The sequence below is a fragment of the Poecilia latipinna genome, unplaced genomic scaffold (assembly GCF_001443285.1).
Source record: "Poecilia latipinna isolate Pla-1442-1.1 unplaced genomic scaffold, P_latipinna-1.0 Scaffold1404, whole genome shotgun sequence".
Lineage (NCBI taxonomy): Eukaryota > Metazoa > Chordata > Actinopteri > Cyprinodontiformes > Poeciliidae > Poecilia > Poecilia latipinna.
Genome location: NW_015114020.1, coordinates 64,452 through 81,373, shown reverse-complemented (window position 1 = coordinate 81,373; position 16,922 = coordinate 64,452). Strand labels below are relative to the sequence as shown.

General features: G+C 38.5%; 3 protein-coding genes across 3 annotated transcripts; all 3 read right to left on the bottom strand.

Moving 5' to 3' along the window:
* Positions 1 to 686: 686 nt before the first annotated feature.
* Positions 687 to 3,145, bottom strand: LOC106962373 (CUB and sushi domain-containing protein 1). Its single transcript, XM_015056759.1, has 5 exons — positions 2,841 to 3,145; positions 1,738 to 1,902; positions 1,474 to 1,641; positions 1,190 to 1,390; positions 687 to 1,071 (listed from the first exon to the last, which is right to left on the bottom strand). The coding sequence occupies exons 1-5, from the start codon at positions 2,941 to 2,943 to the stop codon at positions 1,058 to 1,060; spliced, it is 651 nt and encodes a 216-aa protein (XP_014912245.1). The 5' UTR covers positions 2,944 to 3,145; the 3' UTR covers positions 687 to 1,057.
* A 139-nt stretch (positions 3,146 to 3,284) lies between these two features.
* On the bottom strand, positions 3,285 to 8,131 carry hinfp (histone H4 transcription factor). The gene is made up of 9 exons (XM_015056758.1): positions 7,658 to 8,131; positions 7,344 to 7,570; positions 6,477 to 6,588; positions 6,241 to 6,393; positions 6,049 to 6,126; positions 5,824 to 5,944; positions 5,596 to 5,734; positions 5,381 to 5,505; positions 3,285 to 4,798 (listed from the first exon to the last, which is right to left on the bottom strand). The coding sequence occupies exons 1-9, from the start codon at positions 7,797 to 7,799 to the stop codon at positions 4,447 to 4,449; spliced, it is 1,449 nt and encodes a 482-aa protein (XP_014912244.1). The 5' UTR covers positions 7,800 to 8,131; the 3' UTR covers positions 3,285 to 4,446.
* Positions 8,132 to 9,805: 1,674 nt separating this feature from the next.
* Positions 9,806 to 16,459, bottom strand: dpagt1 (dolichyl-phosphate (UDP-N-acetylglucosamine) N-acetylglucosaminephosphotransferase 1 (GlcNAc-1-P transferase)). The gene is made up of 9 exons (XM_015056770.1): positions 15,620 to 16,459; positions 15,418 to 15,538; positions 13,915 to 14,128; positions 13,427 to 13,573; positions 13,129 to 13,213; positions 12,859 to 13,047; positions 11,559 to 11,646; positions 11,077 to 11,232; positions 9,806 to 10,566 (listed from the first exon to the last, which is right to left on the bottom strand). The coding sequence occupies exons 1-9, from the start codon at positions 15,772 to 15,774 to the stop codon at positions 10,501 to 10,503; spliced, it is 1,221 nt and encodes a 406-aa protein (XP_014912256.1). The 5' UTR covers positions 15,775 to 16,459; the 3' UTR covers positions 9,806 to 10,500.
* Positions 16,460 to 16,922: the final 463 nt, after the last annotated feature.

The window sequence follows — 16,922 nt, the reverse complement described above, 5'->3', positions numbered from 1 at the left end:
AAAACTCTGGAGAGTACACCAGACTGGATGTGGGTGAGTTTCCTCCCTGGAGACTCAGCAAAAACAGATCCGAGGGGGATCTAATGAGCTTTAATGAATCAGGAGGATAGCTTGTTCTTTTACTTATTGTTAATTGTGCTGTGCAGAGAAATAATCCAAAACTGTTGGGAAAAGCAGTTTTCCTAAGCTGTTTCAGTGAAATTATACATGTTGTTGAAATAAAAAACTTCTCCTGTGCTGTTGTAGAAAGAAAAAAAATGTGTCTGGAAACAAACAGATAACATCCTCATCTTCTGTCTGCTTTCACAGGAATCGGCTGCTACACTCCTAAAGCAGACGAGCATATCGTCCTGAAGTTCAGAACCTGGAAATCCACCACAGAGGAGTGATTTGCCGTAACTCATCTGGATCACATGCAGCGGAGAAGAAGCAATCTATCATCCACTAGCCATCATGATTGGGTCTAGATTAAAATATTGCTTCCATTTCTCTTTGTGCAATGTGAGATAACAAAAGCAACTGCAACACCTAGTGGTGTCTAGCAGAAAAGTCATTCTTTAAAGGAAAATATCCAAATTGTGTGCAGGAAAATATAAAGATATGAGAAAATATTAAACAAATTTGCAGAATTTTATCTAGAATGAATTTATGAAAGTGTCATCAGCAAAAGGAAAATGGCAATAAACTTTCCACACAAATGATTTAACTGATGCAAATAAATATACTTTACAAATATAATTCCAAAAATGTTTTTCACAGTGAATTATTAAAAAGCACACAACATTGTAGTAACTATGAATACCATTTTTTAAACAAGGTTTACAACAGACATCTGACTGCAGATCTGCCTTTTGTAACAAGATTAGTGTTTTAGCTCCTTGCAGGACAGATGGACTGAGAGGCGGAGCAGCGGAGTACACAAGCAAATCCTCTGGTATCAACCTAATTCTAAGAAAGTAAAGGAAAAATGCTGAAAACATCTGTTCATATTTTCTTATTTTACCGACGTGTCCGTGGAACTGGATGAAGACTTTCACTTCGTTGTCTGACGTCAGAATTAGCCTGCAGTTGCTAAAAATACACATACCAAAAAAAAAAAAGAGCATGAACGTTTATCAAAGAAATAATGCAGCACATTCAGATCTAATTGTGCAGAGAAAACAGACTGACTGTATCAAGCGTTCCTCACCACATGATAAGGAGCAGTCACAAATACACGGGACGCACTGCGTGAAGAACCGCTTCCAGCCCGTCTCCTTCTTCTTACAGTTGTTCATCAGCGAGCAGCCCAGTTTGGGAGGGCCGAAGTAGCTCTTATTCTCACAGGTGGAGTCACAGGTGCCGTTCAGTTCGCTCTCCCTGACTTCAATGCTCCCGCGCTGACACATCCCTAGCAGGCGGACGGGATCTCAGCAGGACTGTTTGGTTGAAGACTTTTCTGATTTACGCCACCGTATTTTATCGTTTACTCACTGAGGCAGACGGGTTTCGGGGTCCAGAGGCCATTGGACTGGCATGACCTGGTGGGGGTTCCCAGCAGGATGAAGCCAGAGCGACAGGCGTACCTCACCACAGAGCCCACCCACCAGTCGTTGCCGTAAACCACTCCGTTATAGTCCGCATCAGGCCTGCCGCAGTTCACTGACACGTGAAGAGAACCAAAATGAAGACAGTATGCCATGATTTATTTATTTATTTATTTTTTTATGGAGAATGAAAGAGTCGACACTGACTGACCTCTGCAGAGAGACTTGTAGCCGAGCCAGCAGCAGCTGGAGTCGCCACAAGGGTCTTTCCTGAGCTCCTGGTGACGGGCCTTACACCCTCCTAAACACAGCGGCGCTGACCCGGACCAGTAGGTGTCATCCATGAGGTCCGGCTGGGGAATCCATTCTGTCTCACCTGTAGTAAAAACATTTTGCATCTGCTAATCTGAGCACAATGTATACACAGTTATCTGTGAGATTAATTCACCAAGGAATATAACTATTATTTTTGATCAAATAAACTGAGGAAAATCTTATTTTATAACCAAGTTAGAACATTAAGAAGCTCATAAGAAGATGGGTTTTGTGTTCCAGAGATGAAGGATTTTTGGTGTAAAATGTGTGCATAAACCCCAGACAAAGAGCAAAAGAGCATCATTATTTATGGTGAATAAAATCCTGTATCAGCATGGACTGAAAGGCCATTCAGGAAGGAAGAAGCCATTACTTTAACAGGGACATAACAAGCCGGATTACAGTTTGTAAATGCACTTGGGACCAGTACCTTAACCTTTGGAGATGTGTAAGCGAGCTGAAATGTTTGTCCAGATTGTTCATCGTTACTTTTGGAGAAACAGGCTTGAATACCAGAGACAGAAAAACCCAGCTGTGAAGTACGGCGGTAGTAGCATCCTGTGGTTTGGGTGGTGCATTTCATGAAATAGATGGTATCATGAGGAAACAACTTTATGAAAATATATTGATGCAATATATCAAGACAACAATGAGGAAGTTAAGCTTGACAGGACAGTGGCCATACTGTAATTATGCAAAATCATGCAAAATTAATTAAAAAGTGGCCAATGACACTGTTTTGGAGTGGCCATCAGAAAGCTTTAATGTCAGGTTCACAGAAAATTTGTGGTCAGAACTGTAAAAATGTGTCAGTATGGTGGCCTACAAACCTTTAAAATCTATGTATTTATAGTCAATCCTAAAATACTATGTTGCTTTAAAAACTGGTTACTTTTTATGAGAATTTAAGATCTACTCCTGCACATAACATGAGTGACAAATAGATTTTTTTATAGTTAGAAGAAGAAGAAGGAAAAAAAGAGAGAGCAGACACCTTACCGCTAACTTCCAGCTCTCCAATCCACTCGGGCGCCTGAGAAATCCCTTTATGGAAGGACCAAAGCAGGAATAACGAGAGCACATTCAACAACATGGAGCCCATCTTCTGATTCCATTACTCGCTGTAGAAAACTCGCAGATAAATGGGAGAACTGGCCAGTAAAATCATCCTAAAAGAAGCACAAAACAATGTAAGAGTAAAGGAACGATAGTAGAGCTGCGTTCACTACAGAACGAGGAAGTTAAGTCATAAGCCAGGCTCTGAGTGCTTCTTAATCTTCTACACACGGCTAATGCTGTGTCCTTTATTGAGGTGGGACTGGATCTAATGGCAAAGTTTTGATTCACCTGACTGAACTTTACTCCGTCTGGAAAAAGTAAGACGACGAAAAGGGCAGAATAGTCAGAAAGTGAACGTAAAGGATAAAACTTAACAACCTCAACTGGATATCGCAGTCATTCCTTTATTCGTTTTGTGAGCAAATTAAATTAGTTTTGTCTTCTAAATGACGAACCAATCAGATTTGTCTTCATTTCATAAATCATGTGCACAGAGTATTTTTTTTAAAACTAGTAAAACTTATTTAGTCATGAAAATTAAAAACATCACACAAAGGCTGTAATAAACATATACTTAATATTATCATAATGCAGACATAGAAATTCCTGATAATGTTGCATGTAACATTAATACTTTATCGTAGCAGCAAAAGGTTATTGATTAATTTTGAAAAATCTAACCAGGAATTAAAGCACAGAATAGAAATGAAACTACATTTGGGGGAAAAAAATCAAATGTAACTATTAACAAAAACACTTGCAGCACAATTTAAGTACCCATCAGTCCACTTAAATGTATTTGAAGTATTTTTTCAAAGAGTTGTCCTATTGGTAAAATTAGTTTGTTCACACAACTGAGTGATAAAAATCAGTGATAAAACTGGTCTTGTTATACTTTTAAACCTTTAAAGCTGCAGTGTTTATTAACAGTCAGAAGGGGGCAGTGCAATAAAGGACAAGGGGAATCATTGCCTTAAAAATTCATATTTACACCAATCAAATCCTGAATGACTGGTGTAAGCTCTGCAGCAAGATTCAATATAAACTCCAATTACATCCAGCTCAGGTAAATCACAAAATATTATAAAGTAGAGATAGATTTAGTAATCCTGCAATGCTAATTAGGAAAACAACTGTTTTCTGATGATTGTGTCACACTTCCAGAAGATTTACCAGAATTAAACATCAACTCAGCTGAAAACAATAGAAAGAAACTACATTCATGTTAGCAAGAGCATGTTTTTGAGAACAAATAGAAACAAACACAATAAAAAAAAAGGTCTTTATTCAAACTGACCAAACATCAAGTATTTTCTCATGACTCAAAGTATGTGAGTCAAAACCAAGCTTGGTTTCCTCTCTTTACTTCAGTGATTTAGCTTTAAAGGCTGTGGTTTATATGTCAGAGCAAAGTCTTGATATATTACTGAATAAATAAAAATTGTCTAATTACCGGTAAAAATGATCTTTGATAACAAATGCGTCACATGATACGATTTGAGTTGCCTCAAACAGGCGTTCAGTTATCCCGTTTTAGAACCAGTGGTCAGTCCACCTGCATGCCTTGCTGCTGGGCAGCACCCTGGAGCTGCAGTATGACCGAGTCCTCGTCCCCCGTTAGGACGTACAGCATGTCCTCCACCTGACCGCCTTCTTCCGTTCTCGTCGGGGTTTCCTCAGTCCTCTGCTCCTCCAGCAGAACCCCTGTGAGCTGCACCTGCACCTGTGATGCAGCAGCAGCAGCAGCAGCTGCCTGTGCTGCAGGGTCGTCCTCCAGCTCCTGACCGTCATCCTCCGCCGACTTCTTCTGCTTTTCCCTCATCAGCTGCTCCGTCAGCTCCACGCTCTCGTAGCGAATCAGCTGCAGTCGCATGAAGCCGTCCTCGTGCTCTTTGTACCTGATGAGTTGATTAGAGCTAATCAGAAAACCACAACTGTATCCACAAAACACTATTTAATACAACTGTGTTAATCATTTATCCTGAAAGGTTATTATGATTTTCATTAATGATGTTAAAAACCAAACTGGCATTCTTAGGAATGTTATTTTTTACTAGATTCTTCACTGTTTCACAAAAGCATCAATAAACATCAGAAATTTTGATGTATTTTGTATCGCTCTCGTCTACTTTTAAATTAATTGTATCTAAAGTCTAAAGCATTATTTGGTTCAATAAGAAAATCACAAGTTTGGACTTTAAAAAAATTGATGGTCAGCCTCTCTCCATCAAATCTAACTTTGGGGGATTTTATAAACATGAACAGACAAAATATTTTGACTCCGAATGAGTTTATTGTAAAAAGCTTAAGCTGCTTGACAACCATACAACCTTTTGCTTCTGATTCACAATTTTCAACTATTTTGTGTTTTTCTATCGCATAAACTCCTAACACAACAACAAACGAGTCAAAATGTGAAAACGTTCAAAGGGGATAAATACTTCCAAAGCAATGGTGATCTCCTTAAACTGGACACATACCTGAACCTGGGGTGTCCTGACGGCCATTTGAACTGATGCTTTTTGTGGAGATGCACTGTCAGGCTGTTGCCTCTGGTGAAACATTGGCCGCACACGTGACATTTGTAGCGAGCTGTAAAAGTCCCCTGATCACGGGAAAGCAAAAGCGAAGAATTTTACTTGACTTTTCAGGTGGGAAAGCTGAAATCCGCTCCTGCCGTTTCATCGGCGCTCACCTCGTGCTCCTTCTGGTGGTGAATCTTCATGGTGCCGGGTGTACGAGACGTGAAGCTACACCCGGGAACGTCGCAGCGGAACGCCGGATCGATGCTGTGGGTGTCCAGGTGTTTACGCAGGTCGATCAGATTCTTACAGCTACAAAACGCAAACAGGAGAAAGCTCTGAAACCCCGTTCATGAGGACGATCACGGGTTGCACGGTCGCAGCTGGAGAAGACAACGCACCTGTATTCACAATACTCGCAGCTGTACGGCTTCTCGTTGCTGTGGCGGAACTTGATGTGGCTGCGCAGCGACGAGGGCGACGGGCACGTCATGTCGCACAGAGGGCATTTGTAGTGGCTCACTGTTGAAACATATGAAACCCCATCTAGCGTTTCTTCGCTCTCAAAACAAGATCATTCAGATGAACGAGTGCCTGAAGCTCCAACTGATGAGGTAGAAACTGACCGTGGGTTCTCATGTGGTCTCTGAGGAGTCGCTCTGTTGCAAAACGTTTGGAGCAGTGAGAACACTGGAACCTCTGACCTGCACGACACACACACACACACACACACACACACAAACACACCCGGCACCAATTCAATGCAAGCCCAAGAATGTTTTAACAATGTACTTTGACATTACTCTGACTGGCTCTACCTTCCATGGCGTTCTGTCGAATGATGTGGTCGAAGAACTTGGTGTTGTTTGCGTACATCCCGCCGCAGCCTGGACACGCCACCACCTTCTCCTGTGTGTGGCTGCGCAGGTGCTCCCGCAGCTTGGGGCGACCTTTAGCGGTAGCTTCGCAGTCTGGAAAAATAACAAGGCAGGCAAAACGGGAGTGAATCAATCAGCAACACATGCCTCTGTATTTCACTCTGATAAATAAATACCTTTCCATCCACAGCGTATGGGGAACTCCCATTCACCTGTCGGTATTTCTATGGACAGGGTATGCATTTCGACGTGACGGTAGAACCACTCCGGGTTTTCGTACGGAGCTTGCTGTAGCAGATGTGGACAGAAGAAAGAAGCCAACATGTATTTACGTATATGTATCAATAAAATTCAACATGCAATGGCGCAATACAATAAAAAAGGAAAGTTTTGGCTTTGGAATGGCTTTAAGAATAGGCTGATTATTGTTGAGGCAATCCAGTGTGGATGAAATAAAACAGTTCTGGAAGGAAAAGTGAAACAAAATGACTCCACAGAGAGATAAAAGACTTATTGCCCTTATTCAAAAGTACCTGAAGGGAGTCCTTACACTCTGATGCCACATCCCGTTATCCCCCCTTCAGTCAGGCTGGTTTTATATAGCATTTTTCACTAAACTAATTAAGTTATGCTGTGAAATCAACTTCTTGTAATTTACTCCGTTTAAGTGTGTTATTAAAATGTATTTGATGATCTGGGGAATTTAAGTGTGACAAGTGAAAGAAAAATAAATCTTCAAATGACTGAATACGCATAAGATAGATGGATGGACCGGAACTTATAATCTTGGATAGGTGGTGGAAGATGAATCCTCAAATCTAACCAAGCAGATGGCCAGTGAATGAACGTGTTTAAATATAGAGTGGCTGAAGGAAAACGGATAAGATTCAATCTTGAATCCTGTGGATGTCGTAAAATCCCAGAAGCCTTTGCAGTCCACTCCTCTTAGCTGCATTCAACTTAATCTCAAACCCAATCTGCTAATAAGGTTAAAAAGATCCAGGATGCGATTTAGTTCCTAACCCTAACCCTACCCTTCCTACCTCACACTCTTCCCAAAGACAGACAAAATTGTCCGGGATGTCAGGGATGATGTTGCGGTTGTGGTAGGCGATGGAGCAGCTGCCCAGTTCTGGTTGTGCGTCCAGGGCCTGCTGCCCCAGCTGCTTCAGCTTCGTGTGGTAGCAGTGGAACAGGAGGTGGCGCCGCAGCTCCTCAGGGCCATCCACCGAGCAGAAGCCACAGTCTCTCCAGAGACAGTTTCTCTCCCCTGCACAACAAAATATATATACCAATATATATATTTTGCTTCACAGCTTTAAAGAGTTGGAAACAAGCCCCTCTGAACTGAACCCACCTTCTGCCTCCTCCTCTTCCTCAGTGAGATGAGCTTCAGCGTGCTTGCAGAAGTTTTCCATCTGGCTGAACGATTCTCCACACGAAGCCCACTCACACTCCACCTTTAGGGGTTTCTTCTGTGCGCGTTTGTTCGGTGCCATCGCTATATAAACCGGAGCTGGCTCTAATATTGTTTTCGTCTCGCTTGCATGTGTTTCTAAGTGACCACCATTATTACCCTGTCATCTGGGAGCTAGCTGTCACAGAGGAAAGCAAGTCTGAGACATTCAGCACTGCACAGTCCACCCGGGACAGAACCCACGGGTGAATATGACACGGTAAAGAACAGTTTGTTAGAGGTGTTCATTCATTTGACTGTAAACTGCTCCGAGGACAGAGCTGAAGTTGATGATCGGGCTGCAGACACTTTCCCGCGGAGCTCCAGCAACAGCCGGAAACAGCTCCGTTGTAAAGAGGAAATAGATAGAGTGCAACAAAATGTTTCGGGTGAAACAAAATATGGGTCAATATTATCGGGTGCCATTTGCTATTCATGTCTACGATGGATTGGGCCCACCGAAAACGAAAACAACAACAACAACAACAACAACAACAACAAAAAACAAAAAAAACAAAACAGTTCTGACTTTAATCTCAGAATTCTGAGATTAAAGTCAGATTTTGTTTTCTTTTTTCCAGTGGCCCTAATCCTCTTGCGTACATGTCTATGGTTTGGTACATGTTTATTTATTTCGAACATGATAGAAGTATAAAATCACACATATTTTTGTACCACAATAACTTTCACAAGAAGTAAGAAACTCATGAACTTCAACCTCATAAACTCATACCATATTTTCAGATGGACCCTCATTATTAGATAATAAAAATAAACATAGGTGGATTAATTTTCTATTTTATCTGGGTTTACATATACATCCATACCCACACACACTCATATGCGTTAGCCTCAATTTACATACATTTGTGCTAACTCATCCATCTTGTGAAAATGACCTTATATTTCCTTTTAAATCGTATTAAATTTTGACTTTGTTTTAACTCCTCATTTAACTTCTGTAATTTTACACCATGAATTGCTAAACAAAAGCTCTTTCTTTTGTATATTATAAATCCTTAAGTTTGAGTAAAATATTTAAAAAAATATGTTCTTTATGTGCTTTATTGCCTTAAACACAATTTGAGCAATGTTAAATTCCACCAGATCTTCAAATTTAAGAAATCTAGACTTTGTGGGCTCGTGATCATCCCACAAACCCATTATTTAAAAATGGGTTTCCTTTAAAAAAAGGAAAGGAACAATTTAAACCTACATAATGTAAGCTAGATTTATTTTAAATCGAGCTTACATTATACTTGTGCTCTACAACATTTAAGGTAAGCATGAAATATTTTTGCTCAATATAGTTGCTATTAAATATTACAAGTGAAAAAGAATAACTTAGAACATCATTCACTACACACAGGATGACAAATTAGAAACATTTATTTCTGTTAGTTTTGATGACCATAGTTTACACCAGAAGTCCAGTTTCTCATAAAATTGGAATATTACATAAAATACTGTATGGAAATGTTGACCTACTAAGTAGTATCTGCATGTATTATATAGTAAATGTCCACTTCAATTGGTGTTGCCTTCCCATCCCTCCCTCAAGGATGCAGTTGTATCTTTTGCTTGTCCAGTTTTTCATATATAAACATAATTATAACATTCATATAAGAACAACCAGCTTCTTTATTAGCAGTTTTATTTTACCTCTGCTAGATATATGAATTTTGTTGCAGAATAGTTTGTTTTGTGAAATTTCTGTTAATTAATGGTATATTAATTATTTACTTGTGCTATAATCAGATCATCTGCTAAAAACATATGTATTTTCATAATGACTCATGCCATGCAAATATAATCAATATTTGGATTAATCTTCCACTTATAATCAAGGAGAAATCAAGAGTTCACCCAAAATGTCTCAGACTCTTCTTACTTTAGATCTCTGTTTAATCAGCTTATGTTTCTTTTAATATATATATATACATACAGTAGGTTAACTACAACAAAAACAGTATTCTTGTGTGCTGCAGCATATTTTGAATGGATAAAATAAACACATTCCAAATAATAAAGAAAGCCCATCTCTAAAAATAATTTCAAAATTTTTTTATTTCAGATTTCTTCACTCAATTCCAAAAATTAAACAGTGCCTTAGTTGAAATTACATTCTCAAGTGCCAGTCAACTTTATAACTTTCCTCCATAAAGTTTTACTTTCAGAACCATCCCATCACTATCATCACAGTTAATGCATTCTAATATGCTTTCTGTTTACCTCGGCCCAACCGGTATTTTCATTATAGTGTCACTTCCTTATATGTAACTGCATTTGTTCACATTAACAACTCCGTCTGAAACGGTTCAGAACAAAATAGAAAAACAAAACAAAACAAAAAACAAGCATTAACGTCCAATTCACAATGTATGGGTAACTGCGATGAAGAATTTTCCTCCTCTACGTTTGTATTAACAGCAGACCCACTATGATGCATAGTGGACATACATGTTGGAAAATTTGGTCATAATTGCTCACAAGTTTAGGTGAAGAAAGTTGACACCTCGTTGCACATTTTTTTCTCTTAAAAAAAAGAAAAAGTACAAATATATACTCTCCAGATTTTTTGCAATAAATTAAGCAACCAGTTGTATTTCCTGTTGGGATTCATTCCTGCTGTTGATAGCTTCTAACTTAGCGTTTCGGCTTTCCTGCAGGTGGAAAAATGACAGGCACAAGCCTGCAAGGTATTTCCACAAGGTGAGTTTTTCTCAGTTTTAACAGAGAGGTGTCTAGACGTCATAGAAGAGACGCACCAGATGATAACGAATCCCAAAAGCCAGTGCGCTGCCCATCACCTGAGGAGAAGACAGAATTCAAAATTAGTTCAAAACTGTTTTACTCTGAAAGTTTCCCAGCTACATCGCCATTCACATTTTGTCATATTTTATTGGGGCACAAAAAATAATATAAGCGCATTAAAAGGAATTTATTGCTTTATTTGCTTATTTAAAAAATATTAAAAATATTGAAAAGTGTGGCATGCACCTACACATAGCAGGGAAAAAAAGTCATTTTTGATGGCTATTCACAGTTGCTCTATCCAATCTGACTGAGCTTCAGTCACTTCTTAGGAAATAGTAATTGCAGTGAAAAGTTGTTCTACGAAATAATCACTCAAATTTAAAAACAAATGCACAGAACCACACTTCAGATTTTTATATGTAAGGGTATAAAGAAAATTTGCAGAATTATTTTAGAATTATGCACTACTTTGTGTTAATCCATCACAGAAAATCTGGATAAAATACAAAATACACAAAATGTGGAACGGTTAAACAGAAATGAAAACTGTTGCAAGCCTCCACCTGTATGATGAGCATGATGACCGTCAGGTTTCTCTCGTGGATTTGCCCGAAGAATTTCAGTACGAGGTTTATTAAAGTCATGTTGTTGCACTCGATGAAGTCTCCATCTCCGTCCTGGCCTCGCCGCACCTCCAGCACCCTTAATAACTCTGCCACCTGTCGATACAATAAATGACATTTGAACACAATTCAGAAGCTGCCACTGCCTCGCCTTCAGGTGCATGTCTGACTACATGAGTAAATGTCAGTACATGCAGGTAATCAGATCTCTGGATTGCACTCCATGTTTCTGATTAAACTAAATCCAGCCATGCATTACATTCAAATAATACGCTGTCGCTACTTTCAAGCAGTCTGTGTTTGGAGGGTAAAAACAACAACTACTGTTCAAGTATTTGAGTGGCCCATCTCCTTGAGCAGTAGGAAATGACAGCAGAGGATCTAGCTGTTGTTAGGAGATTTAAATGTAAGTTAAGTTTTACCTGCAGAATGAGTAATCCCAGTTGGGAGAGATCTTTCTTTTTAAATTTAGAGTAGCTCATTCCCAGTTTTCCAGTGTCTGGATCCAGCCTTTCATTGAAAAAAGGAGCAGTTAGAAAAAAACAAATGTCACCATGTACAAAACTATCATTGAGTCAAGAGATTTCACCATGTCAAAATGTTTTTGGATCAAAACATAACTTAAGCAAAAAGAAAAAAAAGAGGACAAAGCAATGTTGTGTTCACACATGATAGACATAAGAAAAAAAAGTAAAAAAATAAATAAATAAAAATACTTAGCTACTTCATGGCCAGCAGTGAGTTGAACTAATTTGGGTCCAAGTAATTTATTTGAATTTATTTAAATTGACAAAGATACAAATTTAACAACAATGATTTTTAAATTATTAAAGATCTATTAGATAAAATTATAGTGCATTTTCACATTATGTGCATTGTGTTCAGAATAATTTGAAGTAGTCTGTCAAGCTTTGTCTTTAAGACAAAGGCAAAATTCAAGCAAATGCTTGACAAAGAGTATTTTACAGCACCCCACTGTTGATGAATATGTGTTAAAAGTCTTAAAATAAATTCAGCTTTGATTGCAATAATAATGCTGCACATTTTCTGTGTTGATAATTATAATTTTGTTTATAACTATGAACGGTGTTGTATACATGGGACAGAGACAAGTTGTCTTTTCTGACAAATTGGAAAAAAAATAAAATAAAAAAATAGTTAAAACAACTAAACCTTTTCAGCATTTATTTTTGTCTTGAGTTAGGTCCACCTGATTTGTTAATGATTAATACGTCTGCGTTATGTGCCAAAAAATGGTCAATAACAAGGACAAGAGAAAGTTAGAAGAAAATGTCTATTGAAGAAAATAAAACTTAAATTCACTTTCAAATTATGCAAACTAGCATACAATAACAAAGCATTAAGGTGTCTCCAATAAGGTAAGGTAATTTTATTTATATAGAACATTTTCAGCAACAAGGCAATTCAAAGCGCTTTACATGAATTAAAAGGAAATACAAACAAAATAACAAACCAGGAAAGGATACATTAGGGCAAATGGCAACATTCAGACAAAACAAAGGGCAAAACAAAGACATGAGTGAAGGCGGTGGCGTCAAAGGGCCATGAAACCACGTTGCTCAGCCTCCCGGCAAAGTCCGATAGAGGTGTTGTTATCGAGGAATGTCCTTGGGAGCGCTCAGGTCCACAGCTTCATGGATACAGGAAGACAAACATGCCCAGAAGACAAAACTTATATTGGATTAATGACGAGTGATTTACCTGGGGAGCCTGTGTCTGGGACAGGGGATGATGTGGAAAAGCTGAGGTAACGAGTAGATGAAGTTGACCACTTGAGGAATGAAGAACAGCAGCATGGTCTTACTGAAGTGTCCCAGGATGCCAACAACAGCGAAGGTCATCCCGGCAAAGTAGCAGAAAGTGTCTCCCACAAACACAGACGAGGGATACCTGCGTCAACGCAGGCTTCGGTAAGCTAGGTGCCAGTTTGCATTGTCGAACACAGAAAATAGTGTCTTGCGTTTAACTCACCAGTTGTGGTAAAAAAGTGCTAACGTGGTGAAGAAGAAAGGGATCATGAAGTAGAGAGAGAAGACGTGGTCATCCCGGTAATCCCCTGTTTTTATAAAAGCGCAGCAGAGAAAAAGAAAACATGCTGAGATACTTGCAGGATGCAGATATTATGTCATAGAAGACTGTAGCATATGCAAAAACAAAAAAATCCTATAAAGCAACTCAGCCATTTCTAAAGCATGCTTGTTTTCTAAAATGTGTTAAACATCAAACATATGAGACGAATAAAAAAGAAAAAGGATCTACAGGCACTAACCACTGAGCTCCAGCAGGTTAAAGACGATGATGGAACCAGATATAAACAGGGCTTGACCCGATTCGATGCCGTTGATGCCTGCTAAGATGTTGATGGCATTTGTGCAGAACACTGCAAGCATCCCCATGTAAACGTAATAGAGGATACCTGCAGGACATGGAAAGACAATTGTTAGTTGTCCTTTTGGTAATATGTTTTAGGAACAAAAAATTGAATTACTACACCTCTATAAAGCAGAAAACAAGCAATGACTGCAAACGTAATTATACCTTCTAAACTTTAGAACACTTTGACATATTTTATTGGATGGGTATCAAAACAAAGCAAAACAAAAAACAGAACCGTGTCACAAAATGAGAGTATTCAACAAGGAAGTCTATATTTCAATATAGTTTTTTTTTTTTTTTTTTAGAATGAGTTACATAATTGATTCCAGAGAAATCTTGGGATTCCCCAGGTTCAAGCCAACAATGTTGTAATCAACTTACCCAGATCTAAATGCATCCCAAGCAGTGCTCTGAAGGGCTTGGGCACCACTATGACAGTATTTCCAAAGTTTGTGAAGTAGACCATGAGCAGCGGCAGAGAAGCCATGGTAGGAAGGAGGAGCTTGTGCCTCCAACGCAGGTTCAGCACGTCATCAGCAAAGCCCAAAAAGATCATGCAGCAGATGGCGAGAAGGGCACCAATCAGCTGCACAAACTGCTCAACCAAAACACATGGAGAGAAACAAAACCGATCGGCAGCTGAGACAAATAAACTTTGCTGACCAAATCTCTACAACATCCACTGAAGCTGGTCTTCTACCAATTGGTTGATTGGGAGTGGTGTCATTTTTTGGTGGCAAAATCACGTTTTTCTGCCCAACCACCAAAACAAAAATCTGGCTGGAAGGTCAACTAGAACTGTGTTTCTCCAGCTTTAGAGCAACAAACTCCAGGTAGGTCTGGTGCAGCACAAAAAATGATTTGATTTCCTTGGTCATTTTAGCCCCCAGAACTAACTCCTATAGAAAACTTGTACTGTGAGATGAAAATAAGATCATTGTCACTTCAAGCCTCTTGTAATACAATACAAAAAAGAAAAAGGGCTGTTCCACGAGCAAAAGTTTGTAGTACAGGAATACCGAATACTGGACTGATCCTTGCCGAATAAATATATTCAAATTAAAAGATAGATTGGTAACACTTTATTTGAAGGGGTGTGCATAAGACTGACATAAACATGACATAACACCTGTCATGAACATAAAGAAGTCTTTATGAATGTTTGATAGTTGTCATGAAGTGTCATTTGGTAAATAATGACACTTTTAATGCAAAGTTGCTCTAAAAGTTGCATTGAAAAGTCCATTAAAAATGCCAACTTTGCATTAAATTATCATAATTTACAAAATCATGCAAAGTTGGCACTTTTAATGGACTTTTAAAAGTGCTGGACAATATGGCTGAAAAAATGATCACAATATTAGAGTTTCATATCAGTCAATATCAATGACTGTTGAAAGCGATAATTATTGATTAGGTTTTTGTTTTAAATATCTGAAGTACTACCAAACTGGTGGCATGAACTCCCGTTTGAGCCACAGTTTTCCATCCATGCCATTGTTTACTCTAAAGCAGCTGTGGGGCAAAGTGGCAAAACCTGAAACTGCTGCTGTAACTGCCAGTTACTCAACTGGTTGTTGCTAGGTAACCAAAGTTGGGGGCAGGGGGTCTTGAAACTGCTCATTACCCAGCAGATTGTTGCTGGGCAACCAAAGGGTGACTGAGTTAGATGATGCAACCAACTTTCCTTCGCCTACATCTCCCAGAATGCTGTGGGGTTCTGGAACATATCCGATACATTATCTCTTGATATTGATCAAGATATATATTGTTACTGCTTTACTGTTCAGTCCTATTTCAAAGTTGTTTGTTTGTTTTGTTATTAAGAGTGCTCAAAAAAGTTGCCCACGTCTCTATGGGTTTCTCAGACACATGCTTACCAACCTCGTCATGTGGGAAGCCCGTGCACTGATCGCCCACAAAGCAGCTGAGGAAAGGCACTGGGATGAAGCAGAAGAGGATGATGAGGAAAACTGTACCGCTGATTACTCCTTGAGACTCTGGGCTGCAAAGGTAAGAAGAGAAAGTGAGGTCCGGAGGTAACGCCACAGTGAATTAAGACTCAGCGTAGACGTTTCAGACTCACACTTTGTCTTTGTTTGTCTTGTTTAGGTCCATCCCGTAGAGTCTGGCTGAGATGAAATGATCTTTGAAGGCAGGGATGAGTTTGAGTGTGGCCATGCAGCCCAGAGCTGACATGAAACAGCTGATGACCAGCGGCAGGACGGGAACAGGTGACATATTTTCAGCCGTTCTTATCAATCTCACACATCAAATCACGTCTCTACAGCAGCTAATCTCACAGTGAATCCTTCTACACGACTGACGAGGAAGCACCGGATGTTTTCACTGAAGTATCATCACGCTACGCTGTCATTTTTAACCAGAAAGCCACTTAGTGATTATGTCGCTAAGATAAAAAAAAATAAAAACGCCATAAGTTACATTTGAAGCTCATATCATCTTTGATAAAGAGGCATTGAAATAGCAAGCTGGAAACTGCCTCTCTGAACTCCACGTCTGTTAACTGCTCAACCATTAAGTTTCGAACTTCACCAGACACTATTTCCGTTGAAACTTTTCAAAATAAAATTTTTGAGTCTGGTTTTAGCCGTTTAGTTGGAATCACAAAGAAACTATAGTTAATTCATTTATGTTGTTTCATTAAACGCCTTAGTTGAATATATTATACTTTTTAGGACATGTTTTTTTTAAAGATTTTGACACATTCTTGTTTCTCTCAAGAAACATATTTTATTTTTATTTATAACTTCCTAAAAATGATAACACTGAATGTGTCTTGACTAACACGGAAATGTCATTTTCTTCTTCGCGTGATTCGTCTGAGAGAATAATAAAAGGATGCCACCTCTTGGCAAAAAGTTGAAATAAAATTATGTTTACATTTCGTCAAATAAATAGAAATGGCTATTTTTCCCCAAATCCCTTTTGGCATTATTATTATTATTATTATTATTATTATTATTATTATTATTATTATTATTATTATTATTATTATAATAAACAAAAAGTAGGCCTTTATTTTAGGAAGCTTGGGATTAGTACGCTAATTAACATGGAATTCACCTGAAATGTTCAGAAATAACTTAATTAATAAACAAATGTAAAAGCAAATAAATAATACCTAACAAATAAACAAAAGTCACAATAATTTGCTAATGTAATAAAATACAGAAGAACTTTTTTATGCAGATACACAGGTATTAGCATAAGTAATAGGTTAGATGTTCTGATAGAAAGCCTGAAGATATGACATGTGGAAGACTCTTTTTAGGCTAATAATAAATTATTCCATTGTTAAAAACTTTTTATAGTTGTAAATAACTATAAAGAGTTATATATATATATATATATATATATATATATAT